This window comes from Leptosomus discolor, chromosome 19 (assembly GCF_034619465.1).
Source record: "Leptosomus discolor isolate bLepDis1 chromosome 19, bLepDis1.hap2, whole genome shotgun sequence".
Lineage (NCBI taxonomy): Eukaryota > Metazoa > Chordata > Aves > Leptosomiformes > Leptosomidae > Leptosomus > Leptosomus discolor.
The window spans coordinates 2,673,558-2,691,152 of NC_141409.1; the positions used below are offsets into that span (position 1 = coordinate 2,673,558).

Genomic DNA, 17,595 nt, shown 5'->3' on the forward strand with positions numbered 1-17,595 from the left:
TGCCCCGAACCGGGATGGGGACCCACCTCCCCAGAACGGAGCAGTGCCCTCACCCACAGCATCACGGGGATGCTGCAGCGCCCTGCCCCAAGCTCCAGCTGCGTCCCCCTCCTCGCCACACTGCCCGTGGGACAGAGGGAAGGAGGCAGGAGGGACAGGCAGACAAAGTGTGGCAGAGTGCCGGGCAGCGCGCCAGGGCAGCACCTGATGGCACAGCATGGGGGCGGGCGTTAATGTCCCAGTGCCAGGAACCCCCCGACCACATTCAGTCCCTCCTGCCGGGCTTTGCAGGGCGCTGGGCACAGCCCCTCACCCCACACACAGCCCAGCTCAGGGCTCCCCACCACACTGCAGTGGAGTCCAGTGCGAAGGGCTGTCCCAGGTCCAGCAGCGGGGTAGCACTGGGGCACTCTGTTTGGGGTGCAGATCCCCATCATTTGCCTTCTGTGACCCTCTGGGCACCAAGGAAGAAGGTGAGCGAGGAGCCCGCCGGCCTTTTTGCAGCGTGCTGGGGTGGCTCCAGGCTGGGTTTTTGGCTGGGGCTGGCACCGTTGACCTGGAACAAGCCTGCTGTTGTGTTGGTGTCCCACGGGTGGCCGTGCTGCCAGGCGGCGGCTGCATAAGCACCGTGGCTTCTACAGGAACTGCCTGGTCTGCCGGGGCCTGGAAAGAGTGTGTGTGTTAGCAGATGACTTCAGGGTGCTGCAAATAAAATTACAGCCATCTCCTCCACTGCCAAGGTAACGCCTCTTCCCTCCACCCTGGGTTTTCCACGATTCCTGTGTTACTTCTTGCTTATCCTGGCGGGTGCAAGGGCAGTGCAGGGGGGGACACAGCCCTCTCCTCTCCCCTCAAAACCAGCCTTAACTGTTGCGCTGCTGACCTGCAGCAGAAGTGGTGTCACGCTGGGCCCTTCAGCTCACTGCTGCCTGCCGCCCTGCTGCCAGCCTGGGCCTGACGCTCTTCTCGCCCAGGTGTTTCCAGTACAGCCAGCTCCTGCCTGCCTGGGGACACTGGCTGGTGCTCAGCCCAACCCTGCCAAGTTGGGTGGCTGTCCTGTCTTTTGGAAAGAGAGAGTCCAGCTTTAGGGGGGGCTGGGGAAGGGGTAGGTTCCTGGCTGAACCAGCTGGGTGGGCTTTGTGGCACTGCCCCAGCTGGCTGCAACCCCCTGGGAGCCCACCAGCACTGGGACCCCATCGCCACCAGCATCCCACCAGCACTGGGAGCCCACTGCTCCTCAGAGCCCACCACCAGCAGCAGCCCACCACCACTGAGAACTCATCAGAAGTGGGAGCCTACCACTGCCTGGAAGCCCACCACCCTTGAAATCCCACCACCCCTGGGAGTTGCTGGGCTGGGCTGGCAGTGGCTTGGCCGCGGTGCAGGGCAGAGCCCTGCCAGTTTGCCCCCTGCCTCCTGACCCCTCTGCCTGGCCCAGGTCCCATGGCAGTGGGTGGCCGGGGGGTGTGCACTTGCAGGAGGAGGTTGGCAGGGACGCAGCCCCATGCTGACGCCCTGCACAAGGAACTCTCTTGTTCGCCCTGCCTGGACTGCAGGCAGCGCTGGCATAGGGACAGGCAGATCCACCCCGTTTGCTTTCGTGGCCCTGACGCCAGCCCTGCCCTGCCGCAGAGCCCACCCGCCGCGTGGCTGGGCAGGGACGTGGCGTCACCACGTTGGCTTGGCTGAAAACAGTGTCCTGCAGAGGCTGCTCGGTGCCTGATAAGCTCTGCAGGGACAAACACGGGTTTGGGGAGGGAAAGCTGTCCCCAAGGTGTGTGTGGTACCTTCGGCAAAGCCTCAGAGCCAGTGTGGCTGGCACCAGCAGGGAAGCTGAGGGGTGAGGGATGTGGTGGGCTGGCCCGGGCAGGGCGCTGGCAGGATGCAGCACCTGTGTCACCACTACCCTTCGCTCTGCCTAACCTTGGGGTGATGGCAAACAAGCTGGGAGAGGCTGGGCAGAGTGCTGCCTGCCAGACAACTGGGCAATGATTAAGCTGGAGGCAGCAGGAAAGCCGGGGGTGGGAGCAGGGGAGGGCACAAGATGCTATCCCAGACCTCGACGGGGCTCTGGGTGACACGGGTGGCTGCATGCAAGGTTCCATGGGTGCTCCCTGGGTGCATTTGTTTTCAAAGGGTGCTCAGGGGTGCGGAGGGTTGTGCTGGGTGATTGCCACCTCCTGCGTCTGGAGTGTGGGTGGTGATGCATGGCTTGCTCTCATCTGGATGAGACCTTTGCACTCCCCTGAGGGTGCCGCTCCCTGCCCTGTTGTGCCAAAGGTCCTTGCAGCTCTCGAGGATGCGTCCTGGGAACAGGAGAAGATGTTTCCCACCCATTTCTATTGCTGCTGGTTGCACATATGCCTTGCCTGTGCCTGGATTCAGGTGTTTCAGCAGAGCTCACAGGGCCCAGAAAGGGCTCAAGGCTGGTTTCAGGCAGTGTGCCCCTTGGTGTCACCCTGTGTGGCTTGGCAGATGCACAGCCCATGTCACCAAGGGCTCCCTCCCACTTGAAGCCCTGCCTGTGGGGTGCAGGAGGGTGAGTGAGCCGGGGTGCACAGCCTTGCACCAGGGGCTTGCGTGAAGTGGCCGAGGGCAGCTGGGCACAACCCATCTGCTGGCATCTGGGAGGGGGACGAGGGCTGATGGGCAGGGGATGAGCAGGGGCTGGAGTGGGGTAGGAGGGCAGGCAGGGCGTGTGTGTATGAGTGTGCACATTTCTGCAAGGAGAGGCAGCTAAGCGGGGGTCACTGCCCCTGGGCAGTGCCAGGGGTACCCCCAGTTATGCACGGAACCAAGCCCATCCCTCTCACCCGTAGTTTTTTGGGGCAGGGCTTCCTGTGGCCCAAATGGACTGATGCCTGCGTGCTCCCTACCTCACCCTGCAGCAGGTGAGCCAGCCCACCACTGTGCTTTGGGTGGGAGAGTGGCTTCTTGCCAGCTTTGGGACATGCACGGACACCCCACTGCCTGCACATCCCTGGGCACATGGCCTCAGAGGGAGCGCACCGTGCCCGTCCGGACACCAGCCCTGCCCTGGCTGCCGGCATCCAGGGTGCTGCCACCCACCCCGCAGGCATGAGGGTGGTACCCTGAGATGCCCGGGCACAGTGGGAACCCCACACAGCTCGTTCCTGATCCACGCAGGGCACACCGCCCTTATCTCCATCTTGGCCAGTGGGTTCGGCCAAACCCAAGGTCCTGGGCACAGCCCTGGCCCAGGCTGGCTGCCTTGCCATCCTTTGCCTGCCACCAGCCTGGCAAGGGGAGGGCAAGCCCTGTGCTGGGGTGCCATCCCTGTGCCTGGGGACCCATGGGCACCCCGTTTGCACTGCCTGGGGGAACCTGTGGCAGAGAATGTATCAGGATCCTGTGTCAGGATATGGCCGCTGTGCCCCCGAAGGTGACTTTGCTGCCTTGCTCCCAAGCACCGACATCAAGGGGTCAAGTTTTTCTGCGGAGCTCCATGACCCTCTGAGGCTCTTGGTTTCTAAACCCTCCAATTCTTGCTGCCAGGGAGTGCTGGAAACAGGGCCCGAGGGCTGCTGAATGTTTGGTAAGCAGGCAGCGCAGGAGAGCACTGCCTGTCTCCCTGCCTGCATTGCTGCCTGCTCCTGCCTGGAGCAGCAGCTGCTGCCCTCTCCTGCTCCCACGCAGAAATGCTGCTGGGTGTCCTGGCAGTCCTACCCCGGCTCCAGGATGTGCTTTTCTCCTCCAGGATCCTGGGTTCAGGATCTGTCCCCCTACCACAGAGGCTGCAGCACTGCTGCTGGACAAAGGGCCGTGCAGGGGACTGGCAGCTGAGGGACTGAGTCTGCCACCACCCTGGTGCCGTCACCTTCCCTGGGTCATGCATTGTCATGAACCTTGGAGGTGTCACCGAGGGGCGCTGGGCTCTCCCCAGCCTGGTGATGAGCATCGGCCCTGGCAGAGCCGAGGGTAACTCAGCCGCCGACACAAGAGCCTGCAGCCCCAGCTGGAAGAGCAGGGGCAGGTCAGGGATGTGTCTGTGGCAGCCGTCACCCCCAGGCACCAGACAAGGAGCATCAGCCCATGCATGGGTGCTGCCAGCTCAGACCAGGCTGGAGCCTCGGTGTCTCTGTGCCAGCCCCAGCTCCTCCTCCCTGGCTGGAGCCTCCCTGTGCCCTCCTGCTCCGGTCGCAGCCGTCCCCACAGCCTGGAGCACCTGCGGGGGGGTGGGGTGGGCTGGAGTGCGATGGGGTGTCTCTGCTGGACAACATCTGCCCAGATGTTCTTGGCCATGGGGGGTGGCTGAGGATGTGGAAGACTCCGCTTCTGCGGCCCAGGTACGGCCAATGTCTAAGCCCTCTCCTCCCATGGTGAAGCCCAGAGCTCCTTGGCCTCACAGGGACAATTTCTTCCGCTAATGAAGCAGAGAGGGACGGTTAATGACCACTCCTGGGGCTTAGATTTCAGAGGCCTTTGTTATCTGGGTGCTTGTAACCCAATCTCCCAGGGTTGGCTTCCTGGCAGCAGATCCAATAGCACGCCTGTCCCTGAAAGGTGAGCCCCTTCCCACTACCGCAGCCACCAGCAGCCTCCAGGACCTGGCTAGGGACCTGCTGGTGGCTTGGACCCCCAATGCTCCCCACAGGACTGCTGCAGACCCCCAGGACAGTGCAGCCCTTCTGCCACCTCCTCTGAGGCCCTGGGGGAGCACCTCAGGACAGGTAGGGATGGGGGACAGGGGAGGAGATGGATGCCTGTGTCTGTCAAAATGCATGAGGTCACCTGTAGAGGGGGAGTGGGGTCTCGGTGACCTCCAGGAGGCGTTTTAAATGCTGTTGGGTACCAGAGAGCCCTTAAGATGAGGCTGGGCTCCTCAACTCATCCCTTTCAGCCTGCATGCCCATCCCCTGCTGCTGACAGCCGTGCCACGGCGGCCTGGCACAGCCTGGGGCTGGTGAGGAGCAGGGCTGTGGCACTGCCTGGTTCTCCGGACGCTGCTCCCCTGCCCACCCAGCTGACACGCTCCTGCCCACCCCGTGTTTCCCACCAACCCAGAGCCTGGGCAGGCTGCTGAGGTCCAACCAGCCCCAGTTCCCCATGGGACATAAGAGGCATTTGGCAGAGCTCCCAGCAGAGATGCAGGCTGGCACCAGGGAAAACGCATCCCCCTTGGATGCCAGCAGAGCCATCTGTCGTGGCAGGGTCCTGCTTTTCTAGGCAGGGCTGCCCATGGGGCAGGCAGGGATGTTGGGCAGGGAGCCTGGTGCCCCTGGCAACCCACCACATGGGTCTGGTTCCCATATCTCCCACCCATCAGGTGCACTCGGAGGTGGCATCCCACACCCAGGCCGTGGGTCTGATGGCTCCTCTCACCTTCCCCTCCCCAGCATGTCCCAGGCCGGTGGCAGCCCCCGGGCAGAGGACACCGGGCTGTGTGTCGGGGCGCACTCGCGCACCCCGAGCCGGGGCAGCCAGCGGGTGGAGTGCATCATCTGCTATTCCTCCTACGACCTGGGTGGCCGGCTGCCGCGCCGGCTCTACTGCGGCCATACCTTCTGCCAAGCCTGCCTGAAACGCCTCGACGCCGTCGCCAACGAGCAGCACTGGATCCCCTGCCCGCAGTGCCGCCAAAATACGCCCACACCACGCGGCGGTGTCGCCATGCTCGACCTCGACCTTGCCACCTTCCTTGCCATCAAGGCTGACAAGGAGCATCCCCGGGGGGCTGGCAGGTCCCAGCCTGACTCGGCCACCAAGGGCTTGTGCAAAGAGAAGGCAATCACCCAGCAGCCAGCGGGGCTGTGCCAAGACGCCGTGCCTCCGGCGCCGTTCCCCCAGCGTGGCTGCTGCCGGCCATCCCTGTGCTGTGGGGTGACAGCGGCCTTCGAGAGCTGAGCACAAGGAGGGGGCTGCTGGTGGTGCACGGGCAGCCGAGCTCCTGCGGTGCAGTCTGGGACCATTTTTGGGGACCTCACTCCATACCTCAGACACATGTATGGACAGTAGTGATGGGGCTGTGCTGTCAGCCTGGGAAGTGCTTGGGTTTGCTCAGGGCTTGCTGTCCATCCTGTTGGGATTTGAGGTGCAAGAGGGGGGATGAGGATGCCCCCACCCCCTCATCCTGCCCACCTGCCCCTCTGACAACTCAGAAACCTGGTCCAGCCATCACAGATGTTCCCTGGCCCAGGGCTTGCTGACATCTGTGGCTCTGCAGCAGGGACACCCCCGCCAAGCATCCCCCAGCCAGGGGACATGGGAGCCTGGCACAGCACAGCGATGCAGCAATGCTCCGGGGAGGACATCCAGCACCTTGAAAATTTCCAGTCTATTAAACAACGCTCTGTTGGCCCTGCTGAGCTGCATGTCCTGGTCATATTTGTCAGTAAGCCTTGTGCTAGCCCGGGGCAAGCTCTGCCTACAGTGGGGTGGGACGGGGAGAAGTGATCTGCCCTGCTGGATTGCTTTCCTGTGTTTGCTCTGTTGGCCATTTGCATGAGAAATGTGGGTGTTGGCCGTAGCTGGACAGTTGAAACTGAGAATGAAAATGTCAGGAGGCCACAATACATTGCTCCAGCTCTTTGGATTTATCTGTCCACCACCTACTTTACTCCAGTGTGGGAGGAGAGCTGAGCCCATGGGAGCTCCTGCTTGGCCTTGTGCTCTGTGGTTCACACGGGTTTGGTTTTTCCTGCCTGACTCTCTCCCCACCTCCCTCCCTGACCCTCTCCCCACCTCCCTGCTTGCACACCCATGCACAGCCTGTGCACAAGCCCCTCTGCTGTTTTTCCAGGTCATGCCTTTGCTGCCAGCATGGCTTCCACTGCCTGACCCCGCAGTGATGAGAGCCCAAACAGCCTGGGAGAGGGTGGAGGGGTTAACAGAGGCCAAATGGGGAAGACCAGGGTGCACCAGGGTGATGCTAATAGAGTTCTTGGGTAGGGCTTGGTGTTGCCTGGCAGCTCTTGTGATCCTTCCTCAGAGACCGTTTTCTGCATCTGTTTTCCATGTGGTTTAGGAGCTCCTGCAATATCCCATCATTGGGCAGCACTGGCTACCCCTCGGGGCTCAGCAGGGGACCCCAGCCTGTGCCTGCCTGGGGCCAGCAGGGATCTTGGGCCCCTGGGCAGTCCCGGTGCTTGGCTGTCCCCTGCCCTGGTTGCCAGGGCTGCAGCCAGAGCGGAGGACCCCAGCACCCATGCTGTGCAAAGCACTTGCCCCACGCAGAGCACAACCCTGTGCACAGCACCCACCCCCTACACAGCACCCTGCATGGCAACCACGCGCAGCACCCGTGCATAATTCTGCCACTTGGTGTCACCTGCTGTAAAAAAATCAGAGCTGAGGTGTTCCCAGCGGAGCCCAACCTGAGGAGTTCCAGCCATGGGAGCAGAAGCACCAGGGATATCCTGGTGCAGAGGTGCCCAGAGGGGACAGCAGAAGCGTGGTGTGGTTCAGGGACTCCATGGCACGGGCAGCTGCCCACTTCGGATCTTTAATTACATGGAAACATGCAATAAATTAAAGCTTCCAAGGATGGGATAAAAGCTGACAGAGAGTCCTAAAGCACTTTCTCCTCCATCTTCATGTGCGCTCCTAGGGCTGCCCAAGTGCTCACTTTCCCCACATACTTCACAGGTGGATGGTGGGAAGTCTGCGATGGGCCCATCCTATCTCTGGGCACAGCTCTGTACAAAGGTGCCAGCAGGTCTCTGTGCTCAGTCCGGCACCTTGGGTCCCGGCTTTCCAACGGTGGAGGGTGACAAAGACCCAAGGCTCCCTGTCCCTAGCCCCAGGTCCTTGCCTCTGTGTTCCCACCCCTGCCCCACTGCATCCCCCCCAGCACCAGAACCAAACCGTGGAGCTCAGCCCTTGCCATGTGCCTCTGGCACGTCCCTGCTGCTCCTGGCCAGTGGTCAGTGTCTGAAGGAGTTCAGCTGCCTCTCCATCACTTCATTGTGGGAACGGTCTTGGCACGCTGGCTGGGCACCCTGGTTTATTCCCCTTGGCCAGAGCAGGGCTGGTGTCGAGCTCCATGACTCGGGGGACTCCTCCATCGGTCAGCACAGGCCGCTCGAGCTGTCCTTGCAGAGCAGCTTTTTCTGGTGCTGGCCCTGGGGCCAGGCTGCGCTGTTCCGCGTGGAGCCCAAAACCGCAGGAGAAGGCATCGCAGCAGGGGCGTGGGGCATCGGTGGGTGCAGCCCTGGCTGGAGGCAGGGACCTGGGCTCTGCCTGCAGGGTGCTGGGTCCCCCCGTTCCAGAGAAGGAGGCAATGACAGGGAGCCTGTCACTGGCAGCGTGCCTGAAGGGACAGTGGTGGCACTGCTGGGGTACAGGACCCCAAAGGGTCACCAGCCTGCAATTGCAGTGGGATGAAGCCAATGTAAACCAAACAGGAGTGTGGCCAGGCACAACCAGCATCAGCCCTGTGCTTGGCCAGTGTGCCTGGCAGGCAGGACAACGGGGACATCTTTCCTGCCACGTGCCATGGGGGTGTGCAGTGCAGTGACAGTGAGGGGCTGGCAGAGGAGCTGAGGTGGATTTGCAGCCTCCTGGGGCCTCTGAGCACAAAAGTTGGAAATGGCCTTGCTTTTGACAGTTTGTTGGTGGTTTTTTAAATGAATTTTCACTTCTCACCTGATCCCCGGTGGCCACAGGCAGTGGGCAATGCAGCCCCTGGGAAGGAAGAGCATTTTGGGACAGGGCTACATAAAAATTCAGCTCCCCATATAGCCCGCAGCTGCTGGCAGGATGAACTGGTGCTGCAGCTCCACGTGGCTGTGGGTTTGCCCTGCTTCAGGGCTGGGCTGGGCCGTAGGATTCCTCTGAATTATTTCCAGATGGGGATTAATGCAGCAAACCGAGTTTGCTGCAGGACAGATAAACAAGCCAAAGCTCCTCTGGATGCTATTAATAAACCGCCTGCCTGCCTCCTGCTTCTGCCCCAGATTTGGGAACATTCTGGTCCTGGCCTGGGGTGCAGGCACGTGCTGCCTTGCTGCCCTTCCAGCTCTTTGGCCACAGGGCAGAGGTGCCAGAGATTCCTCTGGGACTGTGACCACCGGGGTCCTAAATGGGACAGGAGTTGCGAGGGTGTGAGTGGAGGACAGTGTCTCTGCTCTGGGTCCCCGCTTCAAGCTGCCGGTGGGATAAGGTGCTGCCGGCTGTGTCCCCTGGTGTCCGCTGAGCTCTGCCAGCGAAAGGTGGGCTCTGTGAAGTGATATGTCTCCTCTCTAGCTTTCTGCTGTGGGGCTTCAGGCAGCTTTGAAACCGGAGCAGGTGTAAACAGGGTGGAGGCAGACTTTGAGCCCTCTCAAACTGGCTCTACCGTGCTGGAGCGAGGGTAAATGAGTTTTGAATGGCTGCAGCCCAGCAAACTCACCTTTCCCACACCTTCTCATTTAGGGGCTCCTGGCTGTCCCCCAGGGCGCATGCAGATATGTGACCCTGCTGAGGAGGAGGAGGGTGGCCCATAGGACTCACATCCCAATCCTCCTCATTTTGGCAGGGGTTGTGGTCTCCTGTCAGGGGCAAACAGGGCCTGGCCAACGTCTGGGCTCAGCGGCGTGGCCCATGGCTCCCAGCAGAGCTCCCCATTGAGGACCTCTGGGCATGGTGGAGCAGCCCAGAAGATGGGGTTAGACCTGCCGATGATATGATTTAAGCTTTGTCCCACCCAACCAGCTACAGGGGTCCTGGGTCCATACACCTCTCTGTACATGGCTAGTGAGGCAGCACACCCATGGAGGATGCCCCGTGGGGAGGATGGAGGCCAAGGGATCGGTCTGGTTTTGCTTTTTTCCAGCTCTCCAGCCAGCAGTGCACACAAGTGGTTAATCCCAGGCCACAAAGAGCTGGCTGCTTACCTGGCTGGAGCAGTGCCTGGCAGAGGGAGGGACAAGGGCACGGCTCCGCACCTTGCCAGGGCAGGCATCACTGCAAAAATATTTGCTGAGAAAAGTGCAGCTCCACCCCTAGGAAAACTGGGGCCGGGAGCGCAGCCCACTCCGGGTTTGCGGAAGGAAGGTGGCAGCAAGCGGGGGGAATGCGTGCGGCTGCAGGGAGCCGAGCACGTCCACGCGCTCCCCTTGCAGCCAGGCACTGCCCAGGACCTCCACCTGGCACCGCTGGGCTCCACCAAGGGTGCCAGGTAGGGACGGGTGCCTAGGCAAGGTGACAGGCACTAGGAATCCTGTCCGTGAGGGAATCCTGGAGGTAGGGGAGACCTTGCCACCTCAGTGGGCAGCCATGGGCTGCTGGAGCGGCCCCAGCACTGTGCTGGCCTGCCTGCTTCTCCTGTGCCCTCTGCCCTCGCCAGCCTGCCCCGCCGCCTGCCGCTGCTCCTCGGGGGAGGCGGACTGCAGCGAGCATGCCCTCCACGAGGTGCCCCAGAGCCTGTCGACCAACACCAGCGCCCTGTGGCTTGGCTACAACTTCATCACCGTGCTGGGGCCGCGCTCCTTCCCTCCGCTGCCGGGGCTGCGGCTGCTCAGCCTGCCCCACAACCGTCTGGAGCTGATCCACAACCAGGCGCTGGTGGGGCTCGGGGAGTTGCAGGAGCTGGACCTCAGCGACAACTACTTAACCATGCTGACCCCTGAAACCTTCCTGCCCCTCACCAGCTTGGCCACACTCAACCTGGGCAGCAACAGGCTGGGGGAGCTGGAGCCTGGGGTGCTGCGCTCCCTGCCCCAGCTCCGAGCCCTTCTCCTGCAGGACAACCCCTGGGTGTGCAGCTGCGGCATCCTGCCCCTCTGGCGCTGGCTCAGCCACAACAGGGAAAAAGTGCAAGGTGAGTGTCCAGAGGACCGTGTCCCCAAGCCCCTCCACCTGCCCCACGCTGGCTGGTCACCCTGTCGGGGCTGAGGCAGGACTCAGCACCCTGGCTGCCATCTGGCTGTGGGCTTGCATGGTCAGTGCCTGTAGGGGTACGGCAAGGCTCCCCAGGACCTGTCCTCAGTCTGTGGCAGCTCCTGTGTCTGCTTGTGTGAATGCATCCTTGGGTCTGGTATCTGGTGCCCACCCTTGGTCCTTGGTCACCAGCAGGGATTGCCTGGAGAGGAAGGCTGGGCAATGTCCCTGTGAGGGGCACCCAGCACTGTCTCTAGCAGTGGTCCCAGCCGTTGAGGGCAAGGCGTGCCAGGCAACGGGCACCTGAGGGGGCAAGAAGAGCCTGTATGTCAGGGTGGGCATCACCACTGACCCAGCCAGGACTCAGTGCCTTCAGCTCCTTCCTCAACGCCTTCATGAACATGGGTCTGATCCTGCATTTCTTCCCCTGTGAACCTTGCTGGGAGACAGCTCTGCCAGCCAGGTCTCTCCCTCTGCTGCCACCCGCTCCTGCTTGCTTCCACCCTGGGTGTGTGCCTGTCACTTGTGCTGGCTGGGACCTTCTGTGGCATCTCCAGGCTGGCTGCTTGCTGCTCCCCATGTCCCCTGTGAACCAGGCCCACCACCTTGCCTCCCCCATCCAGCTTCCTGTCCCAAACCCATTCTCCAGTCCCTCCTCCACCACAGAGACCATTTCCCCATCCCATCCCACTCCCCAGGGCACAGGACGTAGATGAGCCCTCAACCCTCACTTCTTCCTTTCTTTGTACCCTCCCCTGGGCAATCTTGGTCAACCTGGCCCCTGTCTTCCTGCCCTGGTCCCATCTGTCCCATATAGACCTGCCGTCCCCTATGTCCTTGGCATCTGCCTTGTCACAGCAACCCAGTGTGCCTGTCAGCACTGCTTTTCTCTTTCAGAGAAGAGTTTGCTCCTCTGCAGAGTCCCAGAGCAGCTGAACAAGTATCCGATCATGGCCTTCGGGAATGAGTCCTTCAGGCAATGTCAGGAGACCTCACTGCCTGTCCAGAACTACATCATCTTCTTGATCATTGGACCATTCTCCTTCATGGCCAGCATCATCTTCTGCATCTTCATGGGCTCCATCGTAGTGGTTTACCACAACCTGCACAGGGAACCCCACTTCTGGAGGAGATCCCGCATCTGCAGGGGCTGCTGAGGCAGGATGACTGGGCTTTAGCCCTGGGCGGGCTGCGATCCATGCCCTTCTCCAGCTCTCTGCACCCCCCTGTTGCAAACATTTCCCTGTGCACCATTGAGAGGATGCTCTCTTCCTGGAAATCGCTTTTCTTCCTCCTCCCAGAGTCCCCCAAGATGATGCTGAGCTCCCTCTGACCTGCTGCCAGGGGGAGCAGCCTCCAGCTCAGCCCCCCTGCAGGGCATAGTCTGACCACACATGTTTTCAGTGTTTTGGGAGGCTCCCCCAGGTCACCCTCAGATCTGCACATCCCCTTCCTGGGGGTGGGGGCAGGTGATCCTTCTTTTCCAGCTCACCCTGTCCTGCCCCTTCTGCTGACCAGGGCCCTCAATGTGCATTTCAGGATGGACCGAATGCCTTCGTGTACCTTTTGGGTGCATCCTGGGAGCCCCTGTGAGCACCTTGGGACATACCATATTCCTCTGGGTGCCTTTCAGTGCACCCCAGGAGCCTCAATTTGCCTTTCAGTGCGGCCCAGGAGCCTGTGCACGCCTTTCAGTTTACCCCAAAATCCTCCTTGGGGCTTTCAGTGCCCCCAGCCCTCCCCACCTGACATTCAGTGACCACAGCAGCCTCAGCATGCCTTTCCCAGGAGCAATTCCAGCTCTCCCAGACCCTCTCTAGTGATAGCACTCAGCCTTTCCCATTTGGAGCTAAGACCTCATCGGTCATCCTGCATGGCCACCTGAGACCTGCTCCTCCTCCCAGATTGTCCTGAGGCTGCGACCCCCATGGAGCTTGAGCTATGGTCTCAGCACACAGGGAGCAGGCTGTGAACGAGTGATGCTGCTTCAGTTCAGCCCAGGGGAGCTGCCTCTCTGTTTTGCAACCCCCTCGGGGCACCTCCCTATGGGTGGGCTGATATGTGTGGACTTCCCCAGGTGCCTTCATCCCTGCAGTCAGTCCGTTGTTCCCAAAGGCCAGCCCCACTGGCAGTGCCCCATGCTGGCTCCCAGGAGCTGGGGAGCACAGCAGTGGCAGGACACTGTTTTCTCCTGGATGGAGGTGGGTGAGAGCCAGCCAGCAGCACTGTGCTGGCATTTGGACAGATTCGGGCTGTCCCTGGCCCCCTGCTGCTGGGCCTGTCTCCCCACACTGGCGCCCTGGAATGGTGATGCCCCTTCCCTCCAGGTCTTCCTGGCAGTTCCTGGCCTTTCTGTCTACTGGCTTCTCTGTCCCTCCCTGTCCCTCCACCTTTTACTGTTTGCAAACCCTGCAGCAGTGCTGGGTTGGGCTCTGATTCAGCATGAGGCTTCCTGCCAGCTTTGCCAGAAAGCAGAGACAGAAAGAGGTACACAGCGCCGGAATAAACCACTTCATGATCCAGTCTAGACTTTACTGAGCTCTTGCAAAAACTTGGTATTAATGTTACATTGACGTATAAAGTAGAATGGGTCCAATTTCTCAGCTGGAGTGAGATGAACTTGATGGAGCCACTGCAGTCAGTGGGACGATGCTCGTAGACCTCAGCTGCCGTCTGAAAGTCCTGCCTGCAAAGGCTGCCGACCCTCAGGAGGAAGCCCCATCTGCTTGGCTGGGGCAAGGAGAAGGTGGTTCATGCCGCTGGGGCTTGGTACCACGATGCAGGTGGGTTGTCCGCCTTTGCAGGGGAGGCAGGATGCGATGTTGCCCGTGCGCATGCTGTAGCAGCTCATCACCAGCCTGGCTGGTGTCAGATTCTTCCCTGACGCTGGTGTCTCTGCACCCACTCACAGTGCCCACAGGGAGGGTGCTCAGGGATGCTGGCACGTGGGCACATATGCTTGAGGGGAGGAAGGTGTGGGGAGGAACGGTGTCAGCCTGCCTCATTTGGTTCTCTTCTCCTGAACTGTGATCTGGTTTCCACGTCTCCAGGTTTGGGCGGATGCAGCCGTGGGAGCTGGGGCTTCAGGGCTGCCATGGGAGCTGCTGGCAAGCTTGAACTGCAGATGAGTGTGGCAGGGAAGCTGCCACTGCCTGCTGTGGTGCCCTGACACTGCAGGCAGGCTGGGTGGCTGCTGCAGACACTGCAGTGCACAGCAAGCCACGACCGGCCAGTAGCATCTCTCCTTGCATTGCTGGTGCTGAGGCAGTGTGGAGCTTGGCTAAAGGTCCATGCAACCATTCCCCATGGAGATGTTCCTGGCCAGGAGAGCCATGGTGTGAGAGCTACATGATGGCCATGGCCAGGTCCTGGGTCTTCTGTTCAGGAGAGGTGGGGATCCAGGATCTTGGCTGACAGTGTGTTACATACTCCAGAATACCACGTTTAGCAGTGTGGAGGGCTGGGAGCACTCCTGCTGCAAACAGACCATGTACAGGAGCCAAGTCATAGCCACAGGCTGACAAGAGGGAGGAACAAAGGGTTCATCCCCTGCTAGGAGCAGAGCACATGTCTTCCAGCCCCTGCTATAGAGGCGGGGATCACTCGGCACAGCAGGAACGCGTGCCCGACCTGCCAAACTGCGCTGGCTGCTCCAGCCGCTTGGGACCACAAACACGTTGCCCTGGAGCCCTCCGGGTGGCAGGAGACATGGAGCACACGTCTGAGGAGCCTTGCGTGTGCTGAGAAGCCTGAAGCCTGCAAAGTGAAGCACATGTTTGTAGTCTGGCACCGGCTCTTCCCCACTGCCATGGGAGAGCAGGCACCGTGTGCCTTCTGAAGACTTTTCCACTTGCACATAGCCAGTCAGTGGCAATACTGATTATCAACAGCACTGGTTGGAAGCAACTATCTCTGTACAGTGAAGTCCAAACCGTGTCCTGGTTCTGCCGTGTGTTCTGGGGCATGAGCAAGGCAGCAGGCCTAGGAAGGGAGGGAGATATACAATGAAGTCACTGTGTATGGATGAAGGATGCTTTCCTCCCATCTCACCCAGAAGAACCCATCAGTGTCCCTTGAAAGGCAGTCCTGGCTGTGCCTTCCTGCTGTGTTGGGCAAGGACTGATGGCCCTCGGGGAGAAGGTCACACCACAGTGCTGACTGAGGGGTCGGAGAGGTTGAGCTGGCCGGTGATGTCGGTGGGGTGATACTGCTGCAACACACAAATAGACAGACAAGGAGAAAGAAGTGTTAGGCAGTTCTGGCACTTGCCCCCACCTCTACTTACATCCCATGTGTCCCTACAGGATATCTCTTGGGGGTGATGCAACAGCACAAAACCTGCTGCTGGCTGAGGTCCCCTTCCCAATGCAATCCAAGCTTGTGCAGAGGTCATTGCAGACACTCTCCAAGCACCCTGCGGGTGGGCAGGGAGGACGCCCAGGAACTCGGTGCAGCTTCTGCAGAGCGTGGCAGCCGCATCGCCTGCTGAGCGAGCCCCTCTCTGCTCTGGGAGAGCTACAAGACAAAGCCTGTGACTCATCAGCCCAGCCCACGGCTGAACCTGTGTTTGGAGGGTCTGGCTGGGTTTTGGCATCTCTCTGGTGCCAGATTAAGCTGTGCTTTGAGGCCAGGGTGTTTCACCTCCTTGCTTGAATGACTCTGCTTTGACTATCCCTCCATGCAGGTGAGGAAATGTGCGCTGTGGTTGACTTGCGATAAACTGTGGTGTGAAATGCTAATGTGAAAATAGAGCCTGTGTTGGGGACGTGGCCTGGATTTGGGGTTCTGCACTCCTTGCGGATGGCGGGGCTTGGCAAACGCTCCCTGGGAGAGACCTCCCCAGCCGCAGTCCCACCAGCAAGCAAATGGGGAGAGCAGAAATACCCTTCAATGGGCAAGAAAAAAAAAACATCCTTCCTCCCCGGGCAGTTATTTTCTCCCTTCCTCCTTCCATACTCCCTTCCTTTCCCAGTTCTACTCTCCTAACTCCAAACCCTGAACTGGAAGCCCTGTCCAGCCCTGCTGCGAGAGTGGGTGGCACAGAACGTCTTGCGCTGCTGTCTGGGGACCTAAATTAGTGCTGGGGCAGGAAAGGGTCTCAGTGGGTCTCCTGGGCTGCAGCATGGACCGTCTTCAGTGACGTTTGCCTGGCCCTTGCACCTCGCTACCCACAAGGGCTGCCATTTCGCTGGGTTCCCGGGGGGCTCCTTGGTGATGGGATTTTACCCATCTTGCGTTGGTCAGTGGTGACTGTGGCCCCTGCGGTGCTGCTGGCGGCTCTGGCACTGTGGCTACCCTGCATGGCTCGACACCCTGCCTCCTGCCACGAGGAGGTCTGGGGTCCCCCCCAAGCGTTGTGTGGGGTCCTCAGGGCTGCCTTGCTCTGCCCAGTTTTGTGCTTCACCAGGACCCCTTGGTGGGGAGCTGCTGGGGCGAGGGCAGGAGCCAGCATGGTCCTGTCTCTCCGGTACACATGCTGGGACGTGCTGACACCCAGGGAGCATCTCACAGGATCATTCTTTCACGCAGGGGACTAGCTGATATTAAAACGGAGCCTTTGAGAAATTCCTTGCTGTGGCCTTGCTTTGCTACGCGGCAACACCTCGGCCGTCGCCTGTTTGCACAGAGAGCGGCCGAGGCAGTCCTGAAATTGCTCTGCCGCCCTGGGGAGAACTTTTTATGGCTGTTCATCTGTCCACCAAAAAATGCCCTTCTCTCCCCAGATCAGCTGCAGCCACCCCCTCCTTGCAAAAAAATTAGAATTCCAGCTAAATGTAGTCTTTTCTTTCCATAGCAAAATGGCCAGGATGTGGGCGCTCAAAGGACAGGGCTTGATTCCCACAGGGAGGAGAGGCGACTGGGAAGTGGGAGAGGCTGGGTGACTGGCTGGTGGAGAAGAAGGAGGAACTTGAGATACAGAAAGGAACGGGCAAAAGAAAGGTCCTTTGTTAACTATCCTGCCTGATGCAAGTTGGGCGGGGGGGAAGTGGTGTGTGCATGTGTGTGTGCATGTGCCTTGGTGCACGTGTACATGTGGCTGCTGCAGCAGAAAGCTGGAGGTCTGTCAGGGCAGGCTGGGGTGTTCTGGCCTCTCTGCACAGCTCCAGGGGTGGGAAACGCTAAAATAACCAAGCGAAGTGGGGAATCTGGCCAGAAAAATTAAAATACAAGAGCATGGCTTTTGATTTGAAAGCATATCTCCTCCAATCACAGAGTTATCACAGGGTAACATTCTCATTTACTTTTTTTGTGTAGAGTTCATGCATGCAAATTTTAATAATAAAAATAAAAAAAAAAAAGAAAAGAAAAAAAAAGCAAGAAAACTGTCATATCAAAACTATGTTAAAGTAAAACTAATGCTAGAAGCACATATCAGTAATTTAGGGTAAATTATGTTACAGGGATGGTGCAATTATCCCCAAACCAAACATTATAAAGCCAAGAAATTAATCAATATTAACCGTAGAAGAGACTCAAACATGTTAAGGTATGGAAGTGAAGTGAAGGCACCAAAAACTTTAAATGACAACCAGGAAGAAAATATAGACAAGAACTTAATATGTCTTTAAAAATGACTTCAACCTAATCTGGGCTCGTATGGTAGTCCCTGGCTGGTGGAAGATTTTCTGGAAGAATTTTGGTTTGTTTTTTTTTTTCAATTAAAAATGAGGATTCCAGCTAAATGCAATCTTGCTGTAGAAAACGTCAACTTCCTTTAAAAAAAAAAAATCAGTTGTCTTTTGGGCCAAAAACTGGGTTCTTTTTCAGCCAAGAAGT

At 59.5% G+C, this 17,595-nt stretch overlaps 3 protein-coding genes across 6 annotated transcripts in view; 2 read left to right on the forward strand and 1 right to left on the reverse strand.

The window, feature by feature from the left end:
* Nucleotides 1–4,602: 4,602 nt before the first annotated feature.
* On the forward strand, nucleotides 4,603–5,865 carry RNF224 (ring finger protein 224). Its single transcript, XM_086475871.1, has 2 exons — nucleotides 4,603–4,677; nucleotides 5,358–5,865. Exon 2 carries the CDS (start codon nucleotides 5,359–5,361, stop codon nucleotides 5,863–5,865), a length of 507 nt encoding a protein of 168 aa, XP_086331997.1. The 5' UTR covers nucleotides 4,603–4,677; nucleotide 5,358.
* A 4,350-nt stretch (nucleotides 5,866–10,215) lies between these two features.
* On the forward strand, nucleotides 10,216–11,975 carry LRRC26 (leucine rich repeat containing 26). The gene is made up of 2 exons (XM_086475918.1): nucleotides 10,216–10,759; nucleotides 11,716–11,975. The coding sequence occupies exons 1-2, from the start codon at nucleotides 10,216–10,218 to the stop codon at nucleotides 11,973–11,975; spliced, it is 804 nt and encodes a 267-aa protein (XP_086332044.1).
* A 2,984-nt stretch (nucleotides 11,976–14,959) lies between these two features.
* The window catches only part of GRIN1 (glutamate ionotropic receptor NMDA type subunit 1), a 38,143-nt gene continuing 35,507 nt past the window's right edge, over nucleotides 14,960–17,595 (reverse strand). For all 4 annotated transcript variants that reach the window (XM_086475846.1, XM_086475844.1, XM_086475845.1 and 1 more), the window contains one exon: nucleotides 14,960–15,028. In XM_086475846.1, the coding sequence (XP_086331972.1) occupies nucleotides 14,960–15,028 (69 nt within the window). The remainder of the gene's footprint in view (nucleotides 15,029–17,595) is intronic.